At 36.5% G+C, this 21421-nt stretch overlaps 1 protein-coding gene across 1 annotated transcript in view; it reads right to left on the bottom strand.

Moving 5' to 3' along the window:
- Positions 1–21421, bottom strand: part of MBOAT2 (membrane bound O-acyltransferase domain containing 2) — a 185909-nt gene that overhangs the window by 112130 nt on the left and 52358 nt on the right. Inside the window, exon 3 of the mRNA XM_036753079.1 lies at positions 16828–16905. Within this exon, the coding sequence (XP_036608974.1) occupies positions 16828–16905 (78 nt within the window). The remainder of the gene's footprint in view (positions 1–16827; positions 16906–21421) is intronic.

Raw genomic sequence — 21421 nt, 5'->3', positions numbered from 1 at the left:
GTGGAACATAGTTCTCTTAATTCCACAAGCAGTCATACCCTGCTGAAAAACTCAAGGGTCAAGCTAGTTGGCTGGGAATATGGCCAGGCAGCGAAAACACACCCAGATTCAGTCTCAGACTTTGGATTCTTTCTTTGGTGACAAAGAAGACCAAAGCATACAGCCTAAAGAAGACAACAAAGTCATAGAGCCTACAACAAAAGCCTCCAAGAAAAACATGAACTGGTCCCAGGCCATGGAAGAGCTCAAAAAGGATTTGGAAAAGCAAGTTAGAGAAGTAGAGGAAAAATTGGGAAGAGAAATGAGAAGGATGCGAGAAAACCATGAAAAACAAGTCAATGACTTGCTAAAGGAGACCCAAAAAAATACTGAAAAATACACTGAAGAAAACAACACCTTAAAAAATAGACTAACTCAAATGGTAAAAGAGATCCAAAAAGCCAATGAGGAGAAGAATGCCTTGAAAGGCAGTATTAACTCAATGGAAAAGGAGGTCCAAAAGACCACTGAAGAAAATACTACCTTAAAAATGAGATTGGAGCAAGTGGAAGCTAATGACTTTATGAGAAATCAAGATATTATAAAACAGAACCAAAGGAATGAAAAAATGGAAGACAATGTGAAATATCTCCTTGGAAAAACCATTGACCTGCAAGGTTATCCAGGAGAGATAATTTAAAAATTATTAGACTACCTGAAAGCCATGATCAAAAAAAAGAGCCTAGATACCATCTTTCAAGAACTTATCAAGGAGAACTGCCCTGACATTCTAGAGCCACAGGGCAAAATAAAAATTGAAAGAATCCATCGATTGCCTCCTCAAATAGATCCCAAAAAGAAATCTCCTAGGAATATTGTCGCCAAATGCCAGAGCTCCCAGATCAAGGAGAAAATACTGCAAGCAGCCAGAAAGAAACAATTTGAGTATTGTGGAAACACAATCAGAATAACCCAAGATCTGGCAGCATCTACATCAAGAGATTGAAGGGCTTGGAATACGATATTCTGGAGGTCAATGGAGCTAGGATTAAAACCAAGAATCACCCACCCAGCAAAACTGAGTATCATGCTCCAAGGCAAAATATGGACTTTCAATAAAATAGAGGACTTTCAAGCTTTCCCAGTGAAAAGACCAGAGCTGAATAGAAAATTTGACTTTCAAACACAAGAATCAAGAGAAGCATGAAAAGGTAATCAAGAAAAAGAAGAAGAAAAAGAAATTGCAAGGGACTTACTGAAGTTGAACTGTTTTGTTTACATTCCTACATGGAAAGATGATGTGTATGATTCATGAGACCTCAGTATTAGGGTAGCTGAAGGGAATATGCATATATATATATGTATATATATATGTTTATGTATATATATATTTATGTATATATATAAGTGAATGTGTATGTACGTATATATGTGTGTGTGTGTGTAGGTATATATATATATATATACATATATATATATATATATATATATGTAGAGAGAGAGAGAGAGAGAGAGAGAGAGAGGGTACAGGGTGAGTTGAAGATGAAGGGAAGATATCTAAAAGAAATAAAATCAAATTAAGGGATGAGAGAGGAATATATCGAGAGAGGGAGATAGGGAGAGATAGAATGGGGTGGATTATCTCGCATAAAGGTGGCAAGAGGAAGCAGTTCTGTGGGAGGAGGGGAGAGGGCAGGTGAGGGGGGAATGAGTGAATCTTGCTCGCATCAGATGTGGCCTGAGGAGGGAATACCATACATACCCAATTGGGTATCTTACCCCACAGGAAAGAAGAGGGAAGAAGATAAAAAAAGTGGGGGGGGGATGATGGAGGGGAGGACAGATCAGGGTGGAGGTAATCAAAAACAAACACTTTTGAAATGGGACAGGGTCAAGGGAGAAAATTCAATAAAGGGGGATGGGTTGGGAAGGAGCAAAATATAGTGAGTCTTTCACACCATGAGTATTGTGAAAGGGTTATACATAATGATACACATGTGGCCTATGTTGAATTGCTTGACTTCTTAGAGAGGGTGGGTGGGAAGGGAAGAGGGGAGAGAATTTGGAACTCAAAGTTTTCAAAACAGATGTTCAAAAACAAAAAAAAAGTTTTTGCATGCAACTAGAAAATAAGATACATAGGCAACGGGGCATAGAAATTTATCTTGCCCTACAAGAAAGGAAGGGAAAAGGGGATGGGAGGGGATTGGGGTGACAGAAGGGAAGGCTGACTGGGGAAAAGGGCAACCAGAATATATGCCATCTTGGAGTGGGGGGGAGGGTAGAAATGGGGAGAAAATTTGTAATTCAAACTCTTGTGAAAATCAATGCTGAAAACTAAATATATTAAATTAATAAATTAAAAAAATAACTATACCAATAATGATATTCAAAGAAAAAAAAAAGAAAGGCTTCAAAAAGTACCCTGGAAATTAAAGACTACAGAGTTACATTAACATAACCTAAATGCAATGGCAGAAATCTATACTGCCTTCACAAAGTCCTTGTGCAGTTTAAAAAAAATTTAACTTTGTTTTCTATCATACCAACAAGCTGTGACTGGGCATCTGGTATCTTGTGGTCAATTTTCTTGACCTTGGGATATGAGCAGTTCCACTAGACACAGGTTACAGTTTAACTCTATTTATTGGACTCAAATCAATAAGCATTTATTAAACAACTAATATACACATATGGCAGCATACTAGATCCTTGAAAAGATCAAATAAGACACATTTATTTACCTTTGAATATCAAATGTGAACAGAATGTATGTGTATATATGCCTCCCATACAACAGGAACTCTTATAATATCTGAACAAATAAATGGATAATCTAGTTGTCCTAAACAACTAAATCTAATTATAGATTTTCTATCATAAGTATAATATATATATATATATATATATATATATATTTAATGTTTAAAATAAGCAGTGATCTCAAAGGTTGAAAGCATGACAAGGATGGTGAGGGTTTTGTAGATCATGCTATAAGGACTGGGTAATGAATCAGGGATATTTAGCCTGAAGAAGAAATGACCTGATACAGCTATCATTTCACTTCTAAGTATTTCAAGGACTGTCATATGAAAGAAGAAGAATATTTGTCCTGCTTGGCCTCAAATGACAAGAAGCAATTGGTAGAAGTTGCAGAAGTAGATTGAGGAAAACTTTGGAGCCAACCAAAAATGGACTAGGATGCCTAAGAAGGTTCCCTTATGATAATTTCGCTGTCAATTTCAAGTCTAGAACACCAGCTTCAGGATGGCTGTTAATAGCCTAAGGAAGCATATATCCCCTTGGTAGATTCCACTGTGAATGCTGATTCAACATAGCTCCATGAAAAAGTCTGATTCCAATCCTTTATTCATGTTTTCTTTTTTGATGATAATGGCATAGGGTAGGATTCACTCCATTGCCATGTAATCTGTTCAGTATAATACACTAATCTATAAAATCCAGGAACAGTATTAAAGAGTATATTATTCTCTGATTAGAATGACTTAGTACACTGTTGAAACAAACAACAACATGCTGGTCAGTTGTTCCAAGCATCTAAAATTTGTTTCTCTTTAAGATGATATATAAGGATCTATACAGGCATAAATGATATACAAATAAGTAGGTGTTTATAGATATAAAGAGTTAATACAGAACCCAACTATATCTATTCCAGAAGACTTTTATGCACCCTAGATTCCATACAAATTGCTCTACTAGCTATTCCGCCAACTTGATATTCCATCTTCTGTTCCCATACTTTTTCATAAGCTAGACTACCCATGCCTGGAATGCATTTCTTCCTGTCCTACTCCTCACAGAAATTCTAATTTTCTTTAAGGCTCAACTCAGGTGCCACTTGCTATATAGTTTTTCCTCACCCATCCAGTTAGTGCTTTTTCCTCTTCTGAAATTATTTTTTAATCAGCTTATTTATGTATGTGTTATATTCCCTATGTAGAATGTAAACTTGTTAAGGGCAGGAATTGTTTCTTTTTTTTATTTCTAGCACCTAGCATAATGCCTTTCATAAAATAAGCGCTCAATAAATGTCTACTGAATTGAATTACTAACAAGTCATACTCAAGAGATTTCTTGGTTCTATATCTCCTTATCTAGACTTCTGAGTTCAGTTATGTTCCATTTCTTCAACTGCACAAACAGAAGATACAGATGAATAAAAATTCACTCCCTTAGAAGACCTGAGGCTCTTATGGATCAACCAACAATGTGATATAGTAGCTAAAAAACCATAATGTGATATGTCATATTAACAAAATAACAGTATCCACAACAAGGGAGGTTATAGTCCAACTTTACTCTTTTTACTGATTTTACTGAATCTAAGGTATTGTCTCCAGTCGCAGATGCTACATTTTAGCAAGAATATTAATAAATTATCAAACCACAAGACTACTTTCCAACTCTGTAGCATGGCAATAGTTTACACACACGGAGGGCATTCCTGATGATTCATAAGGAAACAAATGATATTTTATAGTAGTCCACAACTTTATAGATTAGGATTAGGATTCAGAGTCACACAACTGGCTAGAAGGTTAACACCTCCTAGGAATATACGAAGCCAATGTGTTTATTGTTTGTTGTTCATTAAAAAAAGTTTTTGCCTTAAAGATTCTTCTACAACTAGATGCCTCCAATGAACTTGTCAAAATTATATAACATTTCTTATAATAACTTTTTCTAATGATTTCTCTAATTACAAATAATAAGCAACACATAAAACAAAGAGCTGTATACTAACCAAAGATGTTTGCCACTGCCCTGGAAGATATCTAGCACAAAGTCCAAATGGAAGAAGGAGTCCTTATAGGTCAGAGGTTTTTAGCTTTTTTTGTCACCACCCTTTGGCAATGTGGTGAAGCCTATTGACCCCTTTCTCAGAATATTTGTTGCCTGCATTCATAACTGAAGAAAATGCTGTATTTTAGAGGTTAGTGAATATAAAGATGCAATTTTTTACTATCCAAGTTTATGGAACTCATAAAAAATCTATCCATGGACCCCCTACAGGGTCTATAGACCCCCTGTTAAGAACTCCTGCTACAGATGGGAAAGTACCTCCATATGATCCTGTTTAGAGGTAATTCTGTGCTAACGACATCAAGTTCTGAAACACTGCAAAGATGATCTAATTACTCACATGGAAAAATTAAAAGTGCATAAAGAATGCCTGCTATCCAAATTATGATATGAAACTGGAGGCAACCCAAAGATCTGGTCTATCAGTATGTGTATCTTGAACAGAAACTGCAGAGGCACAATGAGCAGGGAACACAATTAACTGAACAAGAATAGCAAAGTGGGCTAGATTGCCAGTACAATGCGTTTAATTAACCCAAATATCTTGAAGCAGAGACACAACTCTTTAACATCTGGTGATGCTATTTGGCTAGTCACAGGATAATCAAGACTACAATGACTTCAAGTTGTTGGTCACAAAAAAGACAATAAGGAGGCATATAATGTGTAAGAGCAGGTTACAATATATTACCAACAGAGGACTGCACAAAGTGGTATAAAGGATCTCATCAGAGAGAGCATGCATGCTCCATGAAACTAGAAGTAGACATATTGTTATCTAGCACTGGAAGGGAATCCAGCAGTTTTTTTAGAGTTGTTGTTTCAACAATCCGGCTAGCAGCTGCTGTGGGGGTGAAAAACCAACACAAGCCCAACAACAAGAATGCTGCAAGCCCAGCTCCTTTTGATCTGCTTTACTAAGGAAAGCAACGTTAAGGGGTTAACAATCTTACTTTAATCCAACATACAAATATCATTCACTCAGCTCAGGGGGAAAAGCCAGCACCCTGAGCTTCAGAGCAAACACAAACAGAGCAAGTAAACACGAATCAACAGACAGATTTCTGTCTGACAAAATCACAATATACAGTTACCAGAGAAACATCAACATCTGAGTTTTCTCCAAAGCTGGGGAGCTCATAACAACAACTGGCCCAGAGTCATGCACCACTCCTGCTGTGGCTCAGAGCTCCAAAAGATAAAGCCAACCTCTGGGTTTATATATCTTGGTCAGGGTCAAAGGTGAGTCACACATGCAACTCACTCACGTGACCTAAAATCATCACAAAAATGCTACTTAAACACATGTGGTCTAAAAGCCTCTGATGTCACAACCATGTCACTCAAACCCATGTAAATTAGGCTTTCCCTTGAGGCAAGGAGGTCATCAAGGACTCCTAATTTAATCAAGGAAATAAAGGCCACACTCTTCAAGGGCATTTGGTTGAATAAGTGCTAAGAGCCCATCTTGATTGCCAATACAGTTGTGAGCATAACACTGTATGGAAATGTTCTATTCTACAAGCTAAAGGTACAAAATACCAACCTAAAGCTATGCCTTTGTTTTATAGAGGACTTATCTAGGTGATATGAATTCAGGTTACCTGGAAGGGGCCCATAATCCATCCTAATAGTATCTCACTATGCTCAAAATACCCTAAACTCAAATAATGACTGAAACTTTTTAAAATAGAGAACAAGGTCCTTCACTATCTTGTTTGAGGTGTTTTCCCTAAAGAATTAACTATTGATATAAAATTCAAAAGCCTGTCTTCAGTGACTGTCTAAAATATGACATTTTCTAACCAATATTTGCAAATAACGATATGAAAACATACTCTAAATCACAAATACCCGTGTTCCAATATCATAAATAATTAAGAGAAATAAAAATTAAAACAATTCTGCAGTTTCATCTTATTCCATACAAATTGGTTAATATGAAAAAAAAAGATTTGAACAGTCAAGGTTGGAAGGACTGTGGGAAGACAGGCATAGGAATGCACCTTTAGCAAAACTATCATGTGACTGGATTGTCCCCTCTTACTTAGCAATCATACTTCAGTGCATTTACTCCAAAGAGATCAAAGGTTTATATAAAGAAAGATCCAACATGTAGCAAAATATTCATATTTCCACTTTTTGTAGTATTAAAGAACTAGAAACAAAAGTAGGTAACCCATCATTCAGGAAACGGCTAAAAACTGATGTATGTGAATGTAATGGATTATTATAAATTAAGGGATAACAAACAAGAAGAATTCAAAGAAATATGGGGAGATTTGTATGAATTGATGCAAAGTGAAGTAAACAGATCCAAGAGAAAAATATACAACATGACTACAACAAAGTAAGTGAAGAAATAATTAAAAGGAAGTTAAACTCTGAGCAATGGAAAAACCAATAAAGCTTTTGAAAAAAAGTAAATGAAAATTTATGTCCTCTCTTCATCATACAGAGATGGAGGACTACTTGGGCAGAACATGGTATATATGACAAGGCAGGAATTCTGTATGAGATGTTTTTGCTTAATTGCTCTCCTTCATAGCAAAGAAGAGTTTTAATCTGATTTTAAAATCCTACAACTAAAATCAGAGGCTTGACTGAAAGTAACTTGTGATGGGAGGGACCTCCAAAAAATAAAGAAGGAAAAAACAAAAAAAAGGTAGAGAATGAATTAATAACAATCTATTTCATAATTCTGCCTAGCACTGACTTTTCATTTTATATTACTCTGTAGTAAAAAATTTAAATTTAGATGACAAATAAAAGGGATTTAAAAGGTTTAAAGAATTTAAAGTAGCCCAACTAAATCTCAGCCATCAAAAAATCACCCAATTCAAGAGGTATTTCCTAAGCACTAAGGGAATCAGGAAATTTTTTTCCTGTAGGAAATAGCATATGAGCCGTACCTAGAATGAGGCTAGGGATTTTAAGTGAGGAGGGAGATGAAACAATTGCTACTTTTTCTGATGTAAATAAATAAAAAACAAAGATCAAATGATAACAGAATTTTCTTCCTTCTGCTTTTGGTAGAATATATCCTCTTGAACAGACATAATCAATAGTTTTTTATTTAGGATATAGGGAAAATTTTTAATGTATAGCTTAATCACTGGGACACTGTAACATATTATAGCCACAAATACTTTGTCCCTTTAGTCCAAACTACCAAAAGGCTAGTCTTAAGTACAGTCCATAGAGAGAATAAAAGAGAAAACCCATTGCCCTTAAGGGTCCAGTTTATTTCTTGCATTATTTTGTTAACACTCTTGGGGAACATGGAATTGTCCTCAACTGAGGCTAACATTTCCCCCATGGAGATACAACTGAGCCACTCACCCTTGTTAATTAACCATCTGAAAACTGACTTAAGTAGGCTTTAACCTACTGTATTGCAGGCAGCATTTACAAGGTAGGCATCTATCCCTAGGAGTAATTAGGAAAGGGAAATGTTTTTACTCATGCATCCAAACTACAGGTGCTTTGGTGGCTTACAAGATAATAGAGAAAACAGAGCACAAGCCTTCAATTTTTAATGACGATCTTAGATTAGAAATAAACACAAACTTCACATCCTGACACCCCAAAAATGAATGATTTCATTGGTGTGGACACTACTTCTACCTACACAAATTTCAGTCCACAACCCCTATAAAACTGTAGACAGTCTGAAAGAGATTCTATGGCCAAGAACACGATCACTTGTGGCAAACTTGGTTGTGAGACTCTCCAAATTTAATGGGGCTGATCCTTTGATGAGACAAATATATAGCAAATGACTAAGCCCATGTTGAAAATCCCTAATGCCTGAAAAGACCTGTGAAAGTTTTTGCTCCTCTTGCACAGCTTAAAAGAACCCAGAACCTCCAAATCAAGAAGATACAAATGACTGTGGTAGAACATTCAAGTGAAAGCCCCCAAACAACATTTTAATTGTCACATGGAAAAATAAAAATAAAGGTAAAGGGAGGGGAGGAAGGGAGGGGAGGGGAAGAGAGGGAAAGGGAAGGGAGGAGAGGGGAAGGGAGGAGAGGGGAGGGAAGATGAAATACTAAAGCCACACTAAAGCAAAACCTCAAGTAAATGGCTATAGCCATCCATCTTTTTAGTCATGATAATACTGACCCATGATCATACTGACCATCAAGTACACAAAAGCTTATAGGATTCAGAAGGGACCATAGAGATCTAGTCCAATTCCTTCTTTTATAGCTAAGAAAATCCAGTCCTACTGAGGTAATGGGACTGTCTGAGGTTATACAGTGAGTAAGTGGCTAAATCAGGATTTGAAACTAGGTCTTCTAACTCCAAATCCAATGCTCTTTCATTTACATGCCACCTCCTCTTCAAATGTGAATAATCATATATTACACACACACACACACATATATTTAGAACTATCATAAAATAGGTAATACCTAGGTGACAGCATAAAGGGAAAAAAGCTTTTCAACTAAAAATTCCAAAATCATTTAAGGAGATTCTAGCCATGAATTTGTTTCTCATAAAAGCTTATAATAATTGTTAAGTCTATCATGCAGACCCAACAACTGAAATATGCAATGTGAAAAGAAAGTGTACTAATGTTGATCACATGATATTAAGTCTGTATAGTTAATAGATCATGGTCAAATATTATTTGTAGGGATTCCAAAAAGCATACTGTTGTTTCTATTATTGTAATAAATGAAACAGGTTCTCTGCCAACTTCAGTCATGCATTTTAATCCTATTTCCCTCTATGCCTATTTTGTAAAGTCTTTTGCAAAATTAAGTGTTGTACTTTGTCAAAGTATTTTTCTGATATAATAATCATGCAGTTTTGGATGTTTTTATTTTAAATAGGATTATGTTAACTGTATTCCCAATGTTGCATCATACTTGCATCTAGGTAGAAATTCAACTTGATCATAGTGAATAAAATTTTTGTGATAAATCACTCTGGTCTTTTTGTCAGAATTTTATATTAAAATTTTTAATTGAGGGGCAGCTAGGTGGCGCAGTGAGTAGAGCAGCGGCCCTGGAGTCAGGAGGACCTGAATTCAAATGCGGCCTCAGACACTTGACACTTGTACTAGCTGTGTGGCCTTGGGCAAGTCACTTAACCCCAATTGCCTTGCCAAAAAGCAAAAAAAAAAAAAATTTAATTGATATTCATTAATGACATCATTCTTTTTTTTTTCTTTGCCTTCCCTGGTATAGGTATTTGGTTCTCATAAAAGGTGTTTGGTGAAGATCTTTCTCAATTTTAAGAATAATTTGTGTAGTATGAGCATTGTTATTTAAAAATTTCATAGAATTCTTCTGCAAATCCATCTGGACCAGGTATCCCCTTCTCCTGCCTCACACCTTTCCTGAGGTTGGACTATTTAAGACCTTTATTGTTCTATTAATTTGGGTATTGTATACTTTGTAGGGAATCCTAACATATTTCATCTATCACCACCATGGCTGAGTCTATGACTTCACCCTCACAACTTATCTCTAGGATCAGAGAACCAGGTACCAGGTTCCTCACCCTAGGCAATCTTCCCAAGATCTCAATCCCCAAACAAAAACTCTGACACCAGATCTTTTGCTGCCAGTCCAATGAAACAGAATGGTGCAGTAGAAAAGATGCCAGACTGGGATTCAGAAGACACTGGCTAGAGTCCAATTTGTGCCACTGACTACCTTTTCTCAATCTTTGTCCTTTTTTAAATACCTCATCAGCTGAGGTATTTATGACAGGCTGAGGACTAACTCCCTCCTGGTTATTCTATCCTCTCTGGGTTTTCCTGGCTTTGCTTTCTCTCTTGGTTCTCTTCTAGTCTGAATACCTCTTCAGCCTCCTTTGCTGTATATCCAACTATAGGTTCACCCCTAAGATCTGTCCTGAACTCCTGTCCCTTTTCTCTCTATCAACTCTCTTTTGGTGACATAATCAGCTGCCATGATTTTAGTCATCATCTTTACATAGATAACTTCCAGATCTACATAGACAGCCTTAATCATGTTCCTGGGCTCAAGCCCCACATCTCCAGCTAACTCTGACATGTTGAACTGGGTGCCTCAAAGGCACCTCACATTCCACATGCCAAAAGCAGGGCTCATTATCTTTTCTTCCCAAACACACCCGTATATCAAACCTTAGTTCAAGTGCCACCATGAACACCACAATGAGGCTCTGATTTTCTTACCTGTTAGTGCCTTCCCCTCCTGAATTATGTTTTTATATACTTTTATACAAACATGCTGTTTTCCCTGATACAAAAGAAACTCCCTGAAGTCAGGAACTGTTTTACTTTTGTCTTTGTATCCCCATTGAACAGAATGATACCTGGCTCATGGTCATGCTAAATGCTTGCTGATTCATTATCTGACTTTGGGTAAATCGTTTACTCTATCTGGGCCTCTATTTCCATATCTGTAAAATGAGAGTTTGTAGTAGAAATTTAGATTTGAAGATCTTTCCCACCCATTAATAGGCCATGTGACCTGCTTATGTCACAGGAAGCCTAAGTTACACGTGGTGGGAAGAGCTTCCTGACAGGAAAAGGAAGTTATGTCACAGGAAATGGAGAGAGAGAGAAAGAGAGAGTGAGAGAGAGAGAGAGAGAGAGAGAGAGAGAGAGAGAGAGAGCACAGTTATGGCTGCTAATGGCTGCCCTCGTGATTCTTAGAACTGACTTAGCTGTATTGTGAGTTTGTTTCGGGGAAGACCCTGACAGGGGGTCAGAGAGGTTTTGGGATGGCGAGGCTCCAAGTTGTTATACTGTGTGTGGATAGAGTGGATAAATGACTTGTGGGATATGGTCCTCTGGTGTCTGAATAAATGGTTTACTTCTCCTACCTTCTACGTGGAGAGTCTCATACACTTTGCAATAGAGAGCCACATAGGCATTTTGACAATTATCATCTACATTGTTATTATTGCCTTACAATTACAGAGTTGGATTAGATGAATTCTGAGGTCCCTTCTGGCTCTAAATCTGTCATCTGATGATCTGATCTAAAGGAAGGACCATTAATACCAAGCCAAATTTCCCTTTTTCCCTTATGCTGTCCACTATATATATATGACTCTTAAGGGTGGAAATGCCAGTCAAAAAGACTATACTCCCATACTATGGCTAGCAAAATCCTCCCTATTACTCTCCCCAAACACAGGGATGCTGAACCCCTACTTGCCTGCATACCAACACTTCTGGTTCTCTCAGAGAGGCAGTGTAGGCCCTATGTTCCAATCCCACCTGGGAGGCTTACTACCTGTGTGACCTTAGGCAAGTCAGTCAAGCTCTGTTGGCCAGTTTCCCCAAGTGCAAAATGAGATGGACAAACTAGACTGCCTCCGAAGTTCTTTCTAGTTCAAGATCTATGATCAACCTCCATTTCTAGAACCCCATTAACCTTAGCTTTATCCTCTCCAAGTCTTAATTCAGTTCTGTCCTTTCCTTCCATTGTGTCCTCTGGAATGCCAATTCTATCATCAATGATCTTCTCTTCATCTCAGACTTATTCCTCTCATGTTTTTGTTTTTGTTGTTATTGTTCTGAAACTCAATGAGTCCTCAATTCCCCAGAAAAAAAAATAACCACACTGGGCCATTCTATCCAAAACTGGATGGACCTCCCCCCATGGCCCTGATGCATAGTTCAAAGAAGGTGTGTCCATACTTCATGCCCCTCACTGAACTTCTGTCTCTATCAACAAAGCAACCTCTCCTCTTCTCAGGTTTCCTCTATCTAGATACATTACCCTACTGTAACAACAATGCTGCTGGCAGCTGCTGTGTAAGACCAACAACACCAGCACACAGGAAGGCTGCCAGCACAGGTTCTTTGATCTGTTTTTCTAAGGAAAGCAACTTAAAGGGGTTAACAATCTTACTTTAATTAAATATATCATTCACTTAGTTCAGGGAGGAAAAGCCAGCACCCTGAACTTCAGAGCAAATACAAACAGAAATTACAAACAGAGATGATATAAACAGAGCAAACACACACAGTTATCAACATTCAGGACTCTAGCCGTCTGACCAAAAAATTACATAGTTAGCAAAGAGAGAGGCACCAACATCTGGGTTTTCAAAGCCGGGGAACTCTAGTGGCTACCCAGAGTCTCATCTGGTCAAATCACACAACATTCTTCCAGTGAGTGAGAGCCCCAAATAAAATGCTAACCTCTGAGTTTATATACACTGTTCAGGGTCAAAGGGCATCACAACCATGCAACTCAAACCTACGTGAACTAGGCTTTCTTGTTTCTTAAGCAGGTCATCAAAGACTCTAGATTTAATCAAAGAAACAAAGGCTAGACTTGTCAAAGGCACTTGATTACTTCAGTACTCCAAAAGGGAAAACAGTAAAAAAAAAAAAGTCCCACCCTAATTACCAATACACCTATTGACATCTTCATGGCAGTTACCTACCAACCCACAACAGCAATTATCTATCAGCCCCTTCTTTCTCAGGAATTCAGAACCTAGTTCACAGTATCTCCACCTGTACCCTCTTAAGTAGTAGAAATACTATTATCCTTATTTCACAGACGAGCAGACAGATGCATCAGGATTAAATGACTTCTTCATTGTTACATAGCAAGTAATGTTAAAGCCAGGGAAACAGTTGACTAAAAAATAAACAACACAAAAACACAGGTTGAAAAAATATTTCTAATTATCTTAAAGGTTGACATAAATGTTTTTATGTAATGGGATGTTTTATTTTTCATCAATATATTCAAATTTGCATCAAAAAACAATTATCATTGCAAAGAAAACTTAACACGTACAAAGAAATTACTCCCCAAAAGATCATTTTCTGTCTATTTAATTCTTATCTATCTAAAGGAATGAGGGTGAATATACCACCTAGATGGCACACTGGACTACAAGTTCTCTCAGTAAATTTAAGATCTACTGCAGAAAAAAATTAAAGGACCAGAGGCCATATTAGTGGTCTTCAAACCAAGTCATCAACCAACATAAGCTTTCAGGGCTCCCATAAGCTAGAAAATTATCCCCTAGAACAGTTTATTTGAGTTCCCCTGGACCCACTGAAGCCTAAGTTCATATTTATGAGTTACCAGAATCACCATAAGAATCTACCAATTGGGAAATTTTCAGAAGTGCCTTCTTCCCACCATTTGACATAGAACTAAATAGCAATAAAACAAGAGAAAGAAATTAAAAGAAAAGGCAATGGCAAAAAGGAAGCTAAAATATCCCAATCTGTTGAAGTTAGAGTTTGCTTAGCAAATCTCAGAGAATCAGTGCCAAAACTGAGATAAAATAGCTCCAGACAAGGTGGTTTTTTTGTTTGATTGTTTCTTTGTCAGGACTTGGGAGCTCCTCAGTGAGGAAAGAAAGGAAAAAACCTTCTACCAAATGGATCAGCAACTGTTTTGTGACTTGCAGTCTTAGAGAGTTGCCTGGGAAACAGAGACATTAAGTGATATTGCAAGGCAGGCCTGATTAAGGATGGTCTGGTGCTTTAGTTTCAGAATTAAAACAAAATAAGCCATTAGTAGACCATCTAAAAGTCAAGATAAGGAGGTTTACTTAACCACGGCCTGGAAGGGATTTTTACCAAGGATACAGCATTGATTCAGCTGAGCGTAGTTTCCCTGCTTCTGTGTTAGACATGCAGGCACAACCAACAAGAGCAAAGGAAAGCTACCCCTGACGTTTCATAGGCTCACTCTTGTACTTAAGCTAGCAAGAACCTACACAGATTAATGGCCAAGCCACAGTCTCCTAAGCCAATTGACAGTAGTTGCATTACCTTTTAAGGAAAAAATTAGCTTAGTTTTATATGATAGATATTGTTCCTACCACAGGTGATTTGCACCAGGTCACACAGACAATACATGTCAGAGATGGGACCTGGATTCTATCCATTATGTTTCTTTGCCTCTCTTCAGCAAAACAGCAGGATTTTATTGCATTATATGTTTAAAATGTTAACAGTCAAAAAGACTACCTTGAAATTCTTAATTTTGACATTTTGAAAATGCAAAAACATAACATTTATGTCATAATATAAAGCCTTCATGATAACAAAGTATTACTAAAAATAATTGCTAGCTTTTATATAGCACCTTAAAGTTTGCAAAAGATTTTTATATAACTCATTTGATCCTCGCAGAAACCCTGGGAGGTAGGTGCTGTTGTTATCCTTGTTTTACAGATGAGAAAACTGAGAGTCACACGGCCAGTTAAGTTTCTTCAATAGGATCTGAACTTCAACAGGATCTTCCTACTCTATCCACTGTGTCACGTTACTTGCCATTTTTAAATCTGAAGATCTCAGTAGCAACATAAAATTACAAAAATTATACCAAAAAAATTCTTAAGACAAACAACACAGTATTCTACTTTTAAAATACAGTGCACTATCAACTTCTAAGAGGCAATAAAAATGCACTTCACTTTGTGTGACAGATTTCATTTTTAAAGTTTCCTTTTTAACATGAACAATGAAATCTGACTGGGTATTTTGTCCAAAAGTAAAGCAATTTTGTGATAAAACTTGAAAAAGAAACAGGGCAAGGAGCTAGAATTCTGATTTCACTAGTGTTGGGGCTCCCAGGGAAAAACCCCTCTACCAATGTGAGTTGGTGGCCTCTCTGCAGCTTGGAGCCTTAGAGTATGACCTAGAACACTGAAGAGCTAAATGACCAGAGTGGCTTAGATGTCTGACTTGAACCCGAATCTTCCTCTAAACCATACTTTTCCCAAAACTGGAAACAAATCAGTTTGGAAACACCACCACACTATTAAATATGGGGTGGGGGGCATCTTCTGTTCAATAGGTTAAACAGAAAGGAACTCAAATATTTTTAGTAGATTCCTTGTCAAAGTGATGATCTAGACTGTGAACAACGTTTACCCTGAAAGGTAGATCAAAGGGAATATGGGTAATGGAAATGTGTAGCAGCAGCACAGTTACAGGGATTCCTCTTAGAAATAGGACCTGTCAACATACATTGCAAGCCATTTTGGGTGGTGGAAAGAGATAGCAGTAGGTAGCATATTTAAGGAGAAAGATAAACTGCTAGATATACAAGATGACTACAATGTTGTTTCCTTTCAGCGTGTATATCTAGCTACCAGAGAAGGGCTTGCCTACATTGTCAAGGTTCCCCAGAAAATTTCCTTGATGCCTGCATATTTCTGTATTTTCTCTAGTAGGCTGACTGATAGGAATAAGACACATCTAAAATACATATATATATATATTTGTTCTTGTGGATAAAGTGCTTATTGTGTGGGAGGGGACAGCAGGATAAGCACATACACATATGTAACTGAATGCATATAAAGTCATTGCTGTTGTGGATATTGCAGCAAGGGATACTAAGTTTTACTGGACAAATACCAAAAATACAATTTTTCAGAATTTGTGATAAATAACATTGTGCATTCATTCCCTCATAACTATCCTCCAAAGAGGACGAAACCATGATAAGTCCATAAACAGATATTTTCAAAGCTTACAAGAAAGAAGCCAACCACTTTCCTAATTGGAAGGGCAAGAATCCTGAATTCAAATCTTAGCTTTGCCCTTGACATATACGTGTCTGTGTGTATGTATGTATATATAGCTATGTTATATATTATATATAACTATATTCATTCCTACACTTAACCAGGGTCTCCAAAGGAAAATTTGAGAGTACTTTGGAATAAAAACCTTAATAGCACCACACTAATGTAAAGTATTGGTAGGAATTAATAAGCTAATATTCAAAACTTATGCAGCAGGAATTACAATGTCTCAAATTTTTAGCGTGTCTTTCTAAAAGCCAGTAGGTATGACATGCTTTTGGAATTTCAAACTGGAAAGAGAACAAGCAGCCTATGAAAAACTATTCTCTTCAAAGAAACATATTAAAAAAGAACAGGGAGGCCTATGTTTGTATCAAAGAAGTGAATAAGAAAAAAATAAGTGTAATACAGAATTATCTCAAGTATAATGTATTAGTAAATATTTTAATTGGTCTATTTTAAGTAAATTTGAAAATTTTTAATACTTACTTGTGCATGTTTTCTACTCCTATTATGATCATGATATAGTATGAAATTCCACTTTGTACAAGAAAATGTAAGGCATACCTATAAAAAACAAAGTAACTGTTAGAAGAGCAAAGTTAACATTCAAAAACATCAACCATCTATTCTGCAACTATAAATAATAGGGACAGTGACTTATTCAGGAATTACCATTACATGGCAGAAAACAAATGTTAATACAATATATGTACACATGGTATTTTCTTATATGAATATAGATCACTATTAATTCTATTCAAATTAATTTTGCTAGTCCTACTTTTATTGATAGCAAATAAAGTAATGCCTCAATCACATGAGAAACACTTATCTAATTAAGTTTTATAAAGCAATAATATTTGAGCCTTATTTTTTAAAAGTAGTATTCATAAAATGACATAAAAGAGATTAATATCAGAAATGAGTAAAACATTAGGAGAATTCAAGCCCTCTATTCAAGCCCTCTTGTTCTTAGACTAAAAACTAAAGCCAAGTTAAGCTTTCCTAAATTTCTGGTCTATTCAGTTCTTAAAAATTCACTGCCTTCTATCAACAAAGTTTCCAACAAAGGTTCTAACTAAGATGGTATGGTTCTTTCTGAAGTAGGCATCTACTATTAAACAGGAAAACAAGTGAGACGATGAATTCATTTGATAAGCACCATATAGATATATAATTATGACTCTTTCTGCTTAAATATAGACTGTTCTTCCACTCTAAATGTATGCAAGGAGGGGATAATGAAAAGAGCTTCTGTGAGTCGAATGAAAAGAGGAAGGGGATGGGATAGGATGAGAAGATGGGGGTGGGCAGAGAAAGGGGTAAGGAGAAAAAGGATATGGAGGAGAAGGAGGGAAAGGAAGGGAAGGTGGAAGAAGGGCAAAGAAGAGGAAGAGAAAAGAGTAAGGGAGGAAGGAGATGAAGACAGGAGAAAGGATAGGAGAGAGCTGAGAAAGTGAGGGGAGACAAAAAATGGTGAGGAGGATGGAGAAAGAGGAAAGGGGAAAGCTGCAAGAGCAGGGAGATTTCTGCCTTTCCCCACCAGAAGACTAATGGTTGCCTTTCATCAGAAGGCCATAGTAAGTTTCAAGTTGCTATAATTCTTCCCAACCACAACTGGAGAAGTGAATGTAGTTTCCTATCCCAAAAGATGGTGGCTGCATCTGGAGAGTGACAGAATATCAAGAGTTCCTACAGAAATCCATGAGACGGAGACATATGCTTCCCCTCTTGTGTCCTGAGCAATATACAGGAACCCCGCTCTCCTGAGGGCCAGGGAAGTAGGTGGGTGGGTGAGATTAGAGGAGTTGGCCTTGGGAAGGAAAAGGCTAACTCTTCAGAGACTGGAAGAAAAGAGAAGAGAATGGGGGATGATGTGTAACCTCCATCTGTTTCAATGTCCTCAACTGTAAAATGGAGATCATAAGAGCACTTATCTTCCACTTGTGAGGATCAACTGAAATAATAGCAATAGAAATAATAGCCCTTGGCACAGTGACTAAAACAGAGAAGGTGCTTAATAAGTATATATGTGTATATATATATGTATGTATGTATAATATGCATATATATGTATATGTATGTATGTATGTATGTATATATTCCCTTCTCTTACCCTTAAGTGTCAGAAGCAGGATTTGAATCTGGCTCCTTTGACTCTAGAGCCAGCACTCTTTCCACTAAACCACAACTTCTCATGTCAGTTATATTTTCAAAAACGTTCTTCATAGTCAGTAAGTCAAGAAGCATTTATTAAATGCCTACTATCTGCCAGGCATTGTGCTAAACACTAGAGATACAAAGAAAAGGCAAAAAACAGTCCCTGCTAAGTCATTAAACTGAATGCCAATTTTTTCTGAACACTATTCACAATGTATCACTTGATTTATATCAATTCCCCAATATGTTCTCTAAGTCATAGGATTCAGAATTAGTATAAGCAGGGGGTCAAGGGGGCAAAGTGCAGGACAGAAATCATTTAGGGTACATTTCCTTCCTTGTAAAGCTCCAATTGCTACGGTAAAGAACCTATGAATGCAGCTAAACCTTTAATGATCTCTAAACAATTTGCTCACTACAAAAAGGGGGCAGAAACATAACCTAAATACTAAAATGAAACTCATCTAGATAGAGTAGAATCCCTCGTGTTTTATCTAATACAAGAGCAATTTTGAAGGGAATTTTTTTTTTACATCATACAGTTGAACTCTCAATGTTAGTACAATATTGTTAAAGGGCATATCCCTCTACTATTAGTAATTGATGAGCTAATTTTTTTTTTGCCTGGAGAGGAAGGGAGGCATTTTGTAGAGAAATTCAGGTTTTGCTTGGAAGTATATATTGTGCCAAAATAAGTATGCATTAATATATTTTTAATATAGCTTAATTTCAGGAATAAAACTATAAAAGGAAAACTCTCCAAAACTTGTCAATCACTACAGTTTCAGGAACTTTTACACATTGAGTAGAATATAGTTCATTATACAATTCAGTGCTCTATGGTTTGACTTAAAAGGGGAAAACTGCTAACAATAAGGGCTCTTTCAAAAGTGGTCTGATTACTTCAGGTTTTAAGTTCCCTTTCACTAGAGAGAGATCTTCAAGTGGGGGCTACACCATACCACTTGTTACAGATGTTATAAGAAGAGATTTGTATATCTTAGACTAAATAGATTTTCAAGTCTCTTTTCAAATTCAAGATTTTGACATTCTTAAAATGTTAAACCAAGTCCTGAGTATCATTCCCTACAAGGGAAAGAGTCAAGCTATCTTTATTAATTCTAAAGATAATAGTTTTTTCTGAAGATGTTCTCTCTAACCCACTTTTTCCCAACTTAGAATAGTTTCTTCAATACTAAACATTTTCTTAGGACTACTCAAGTAGCTAATAACTACTTTTCTGTCAGTATTAGCAGTCTTCCACCCTTCACTTTAATATATCTGTCATAGCTTTAAGTGTGTTACATCATTTCATAACTCACTAACCAACTGTATCATCACTTGTACTTTCAACTAATTTCTTAAATCTTTATAAATACTAAATGCATTCTTTTGAATCAATCAATGAAGGTAACTCTTACAACGATACATGGTCTTTAAACATCAAAAAACCAACCATTTTCCGTATGAGAAATCACACTTCACATTTGTTTATGTTATAGCTGATGCATATTATAGATAACTTCAAAAATTCTAAGTTTAGAACTTTATCTCAATTCCAAAAGGCTCATCATGGAAAATGCTATTCACAACCAGAGAAAGAACTGATGAAGTCTGAATACAGATCAAAGCATACTATTTTCACTTTCTTTGTTGTTGTTTTTTCATGTTTTTTTGCTTTTATTCTGTTTCTTCTTTCACAACATGACTAATGTAAAAATATGTTTATCATGATTGCACGTGTACAACCTATATCAGACTGCTTGCTGTCTTGGGGAGGAGGGATAAGAGGAAAGAAACAGAAAAATTTGGAACTAAAAATCATAAAAAATGAATGTTGAAAACTATCTTTACATGTAATTGGAAAAAATAAAATACTATTTACATAAAAGAGCACTTTGTCTTTTATAATTGCCACAATCATAAACCACTTAAATTATACATCCACCAATCAGTGACAGCTTTTCTTCTCTTCCTTAGCACTTTATTATACTTAATTATACTTCAAACTTTTCTGTTTCCATTTCCTAAATAAAAGCGTAAAACTTGCAGGGACACCTGAAAAGCAGTGAATCAATCTAGAGTAATGACTTTGTCCTTCTAGGCAATGAGCCTGTGGCAACAGATGGGCTAAAAAAGACCTGATATTAATAAACATACGAACCATCCACAAACATTGTCACTACTAGAAAGGCAAACCATTACCATTCCCCTCTGCTTCTATAAAGACAATTCAATTTACTTTCTATGATATTTCCCCTGAAGGGTTACCCTTTATACTCTTTTTAACCTGACTGCATTTTGATAAAAATTCTTGCCGTATGAAGTGTAGTGTGGATCCAAAAATCCAAATGCCGAAATAATGCAACCCTCACATGTAATCTCTGGCCTGAGTGCCTGGGTCTACCTTTATCAGCCATGATTAGGGCTATTTCCTGGAACATCTTAAAACCAAGATTTGCTGCTTTTTATTCAATATCTTGTTTCACTAGTGTGGGTCTTCTCCCTATTGATTCAGATCATTCTACAATTCAGTAAACTGTGTTCACAAGTTACTTGCACAGAAAAAAACAAACACAAAAAACCATTACCTTGCAACCAGTCTTGTGATGATGCTCAATGAATTTACCTTAGGTAGTTCTCAGATACTGAAGATATAATCTATCCATGGGTTCTTACTCCAATCCTTCAGAGCCTTGCAGAACCTACCATAGTTCACTCCATTAGCATAGTTTTCAAGAACCCAAGGTCATTTCCATACCACAATGAGGCAACAAAGTATGACTCCAGGAAGGAAGAGAAAGAAATGCCAAGCACTTTCCTCAAATCCATACTCTAAAACTAGGCTTTGTAAAAATGGTTTGGATGGCTATAGTACTGACACGGCTACTACAAAATAATCTTCATCTCTTAAGACATC

Source organism: Trichosurus vulpecula, chromosome 3 (genome assembly GCF_011100635.1).
Source record: "Trichosurus vulpecula isolate mTriVul1 chromosome 3, mTriVul1.pri, whole genome shotgun sequence".
NCBI classification, from domain to species: Eukaryota; Metazoa; Chordata; class Mammalia; order Diprotodontia; family Phalangeridae; genus Trichosurus; species Trichosurus vulpecula.
The sequence above is the reverse complement of the archived record's forward strand: the minus strand, read 5'-3'. Positions and strand labels throughout refer to the sequence as shown.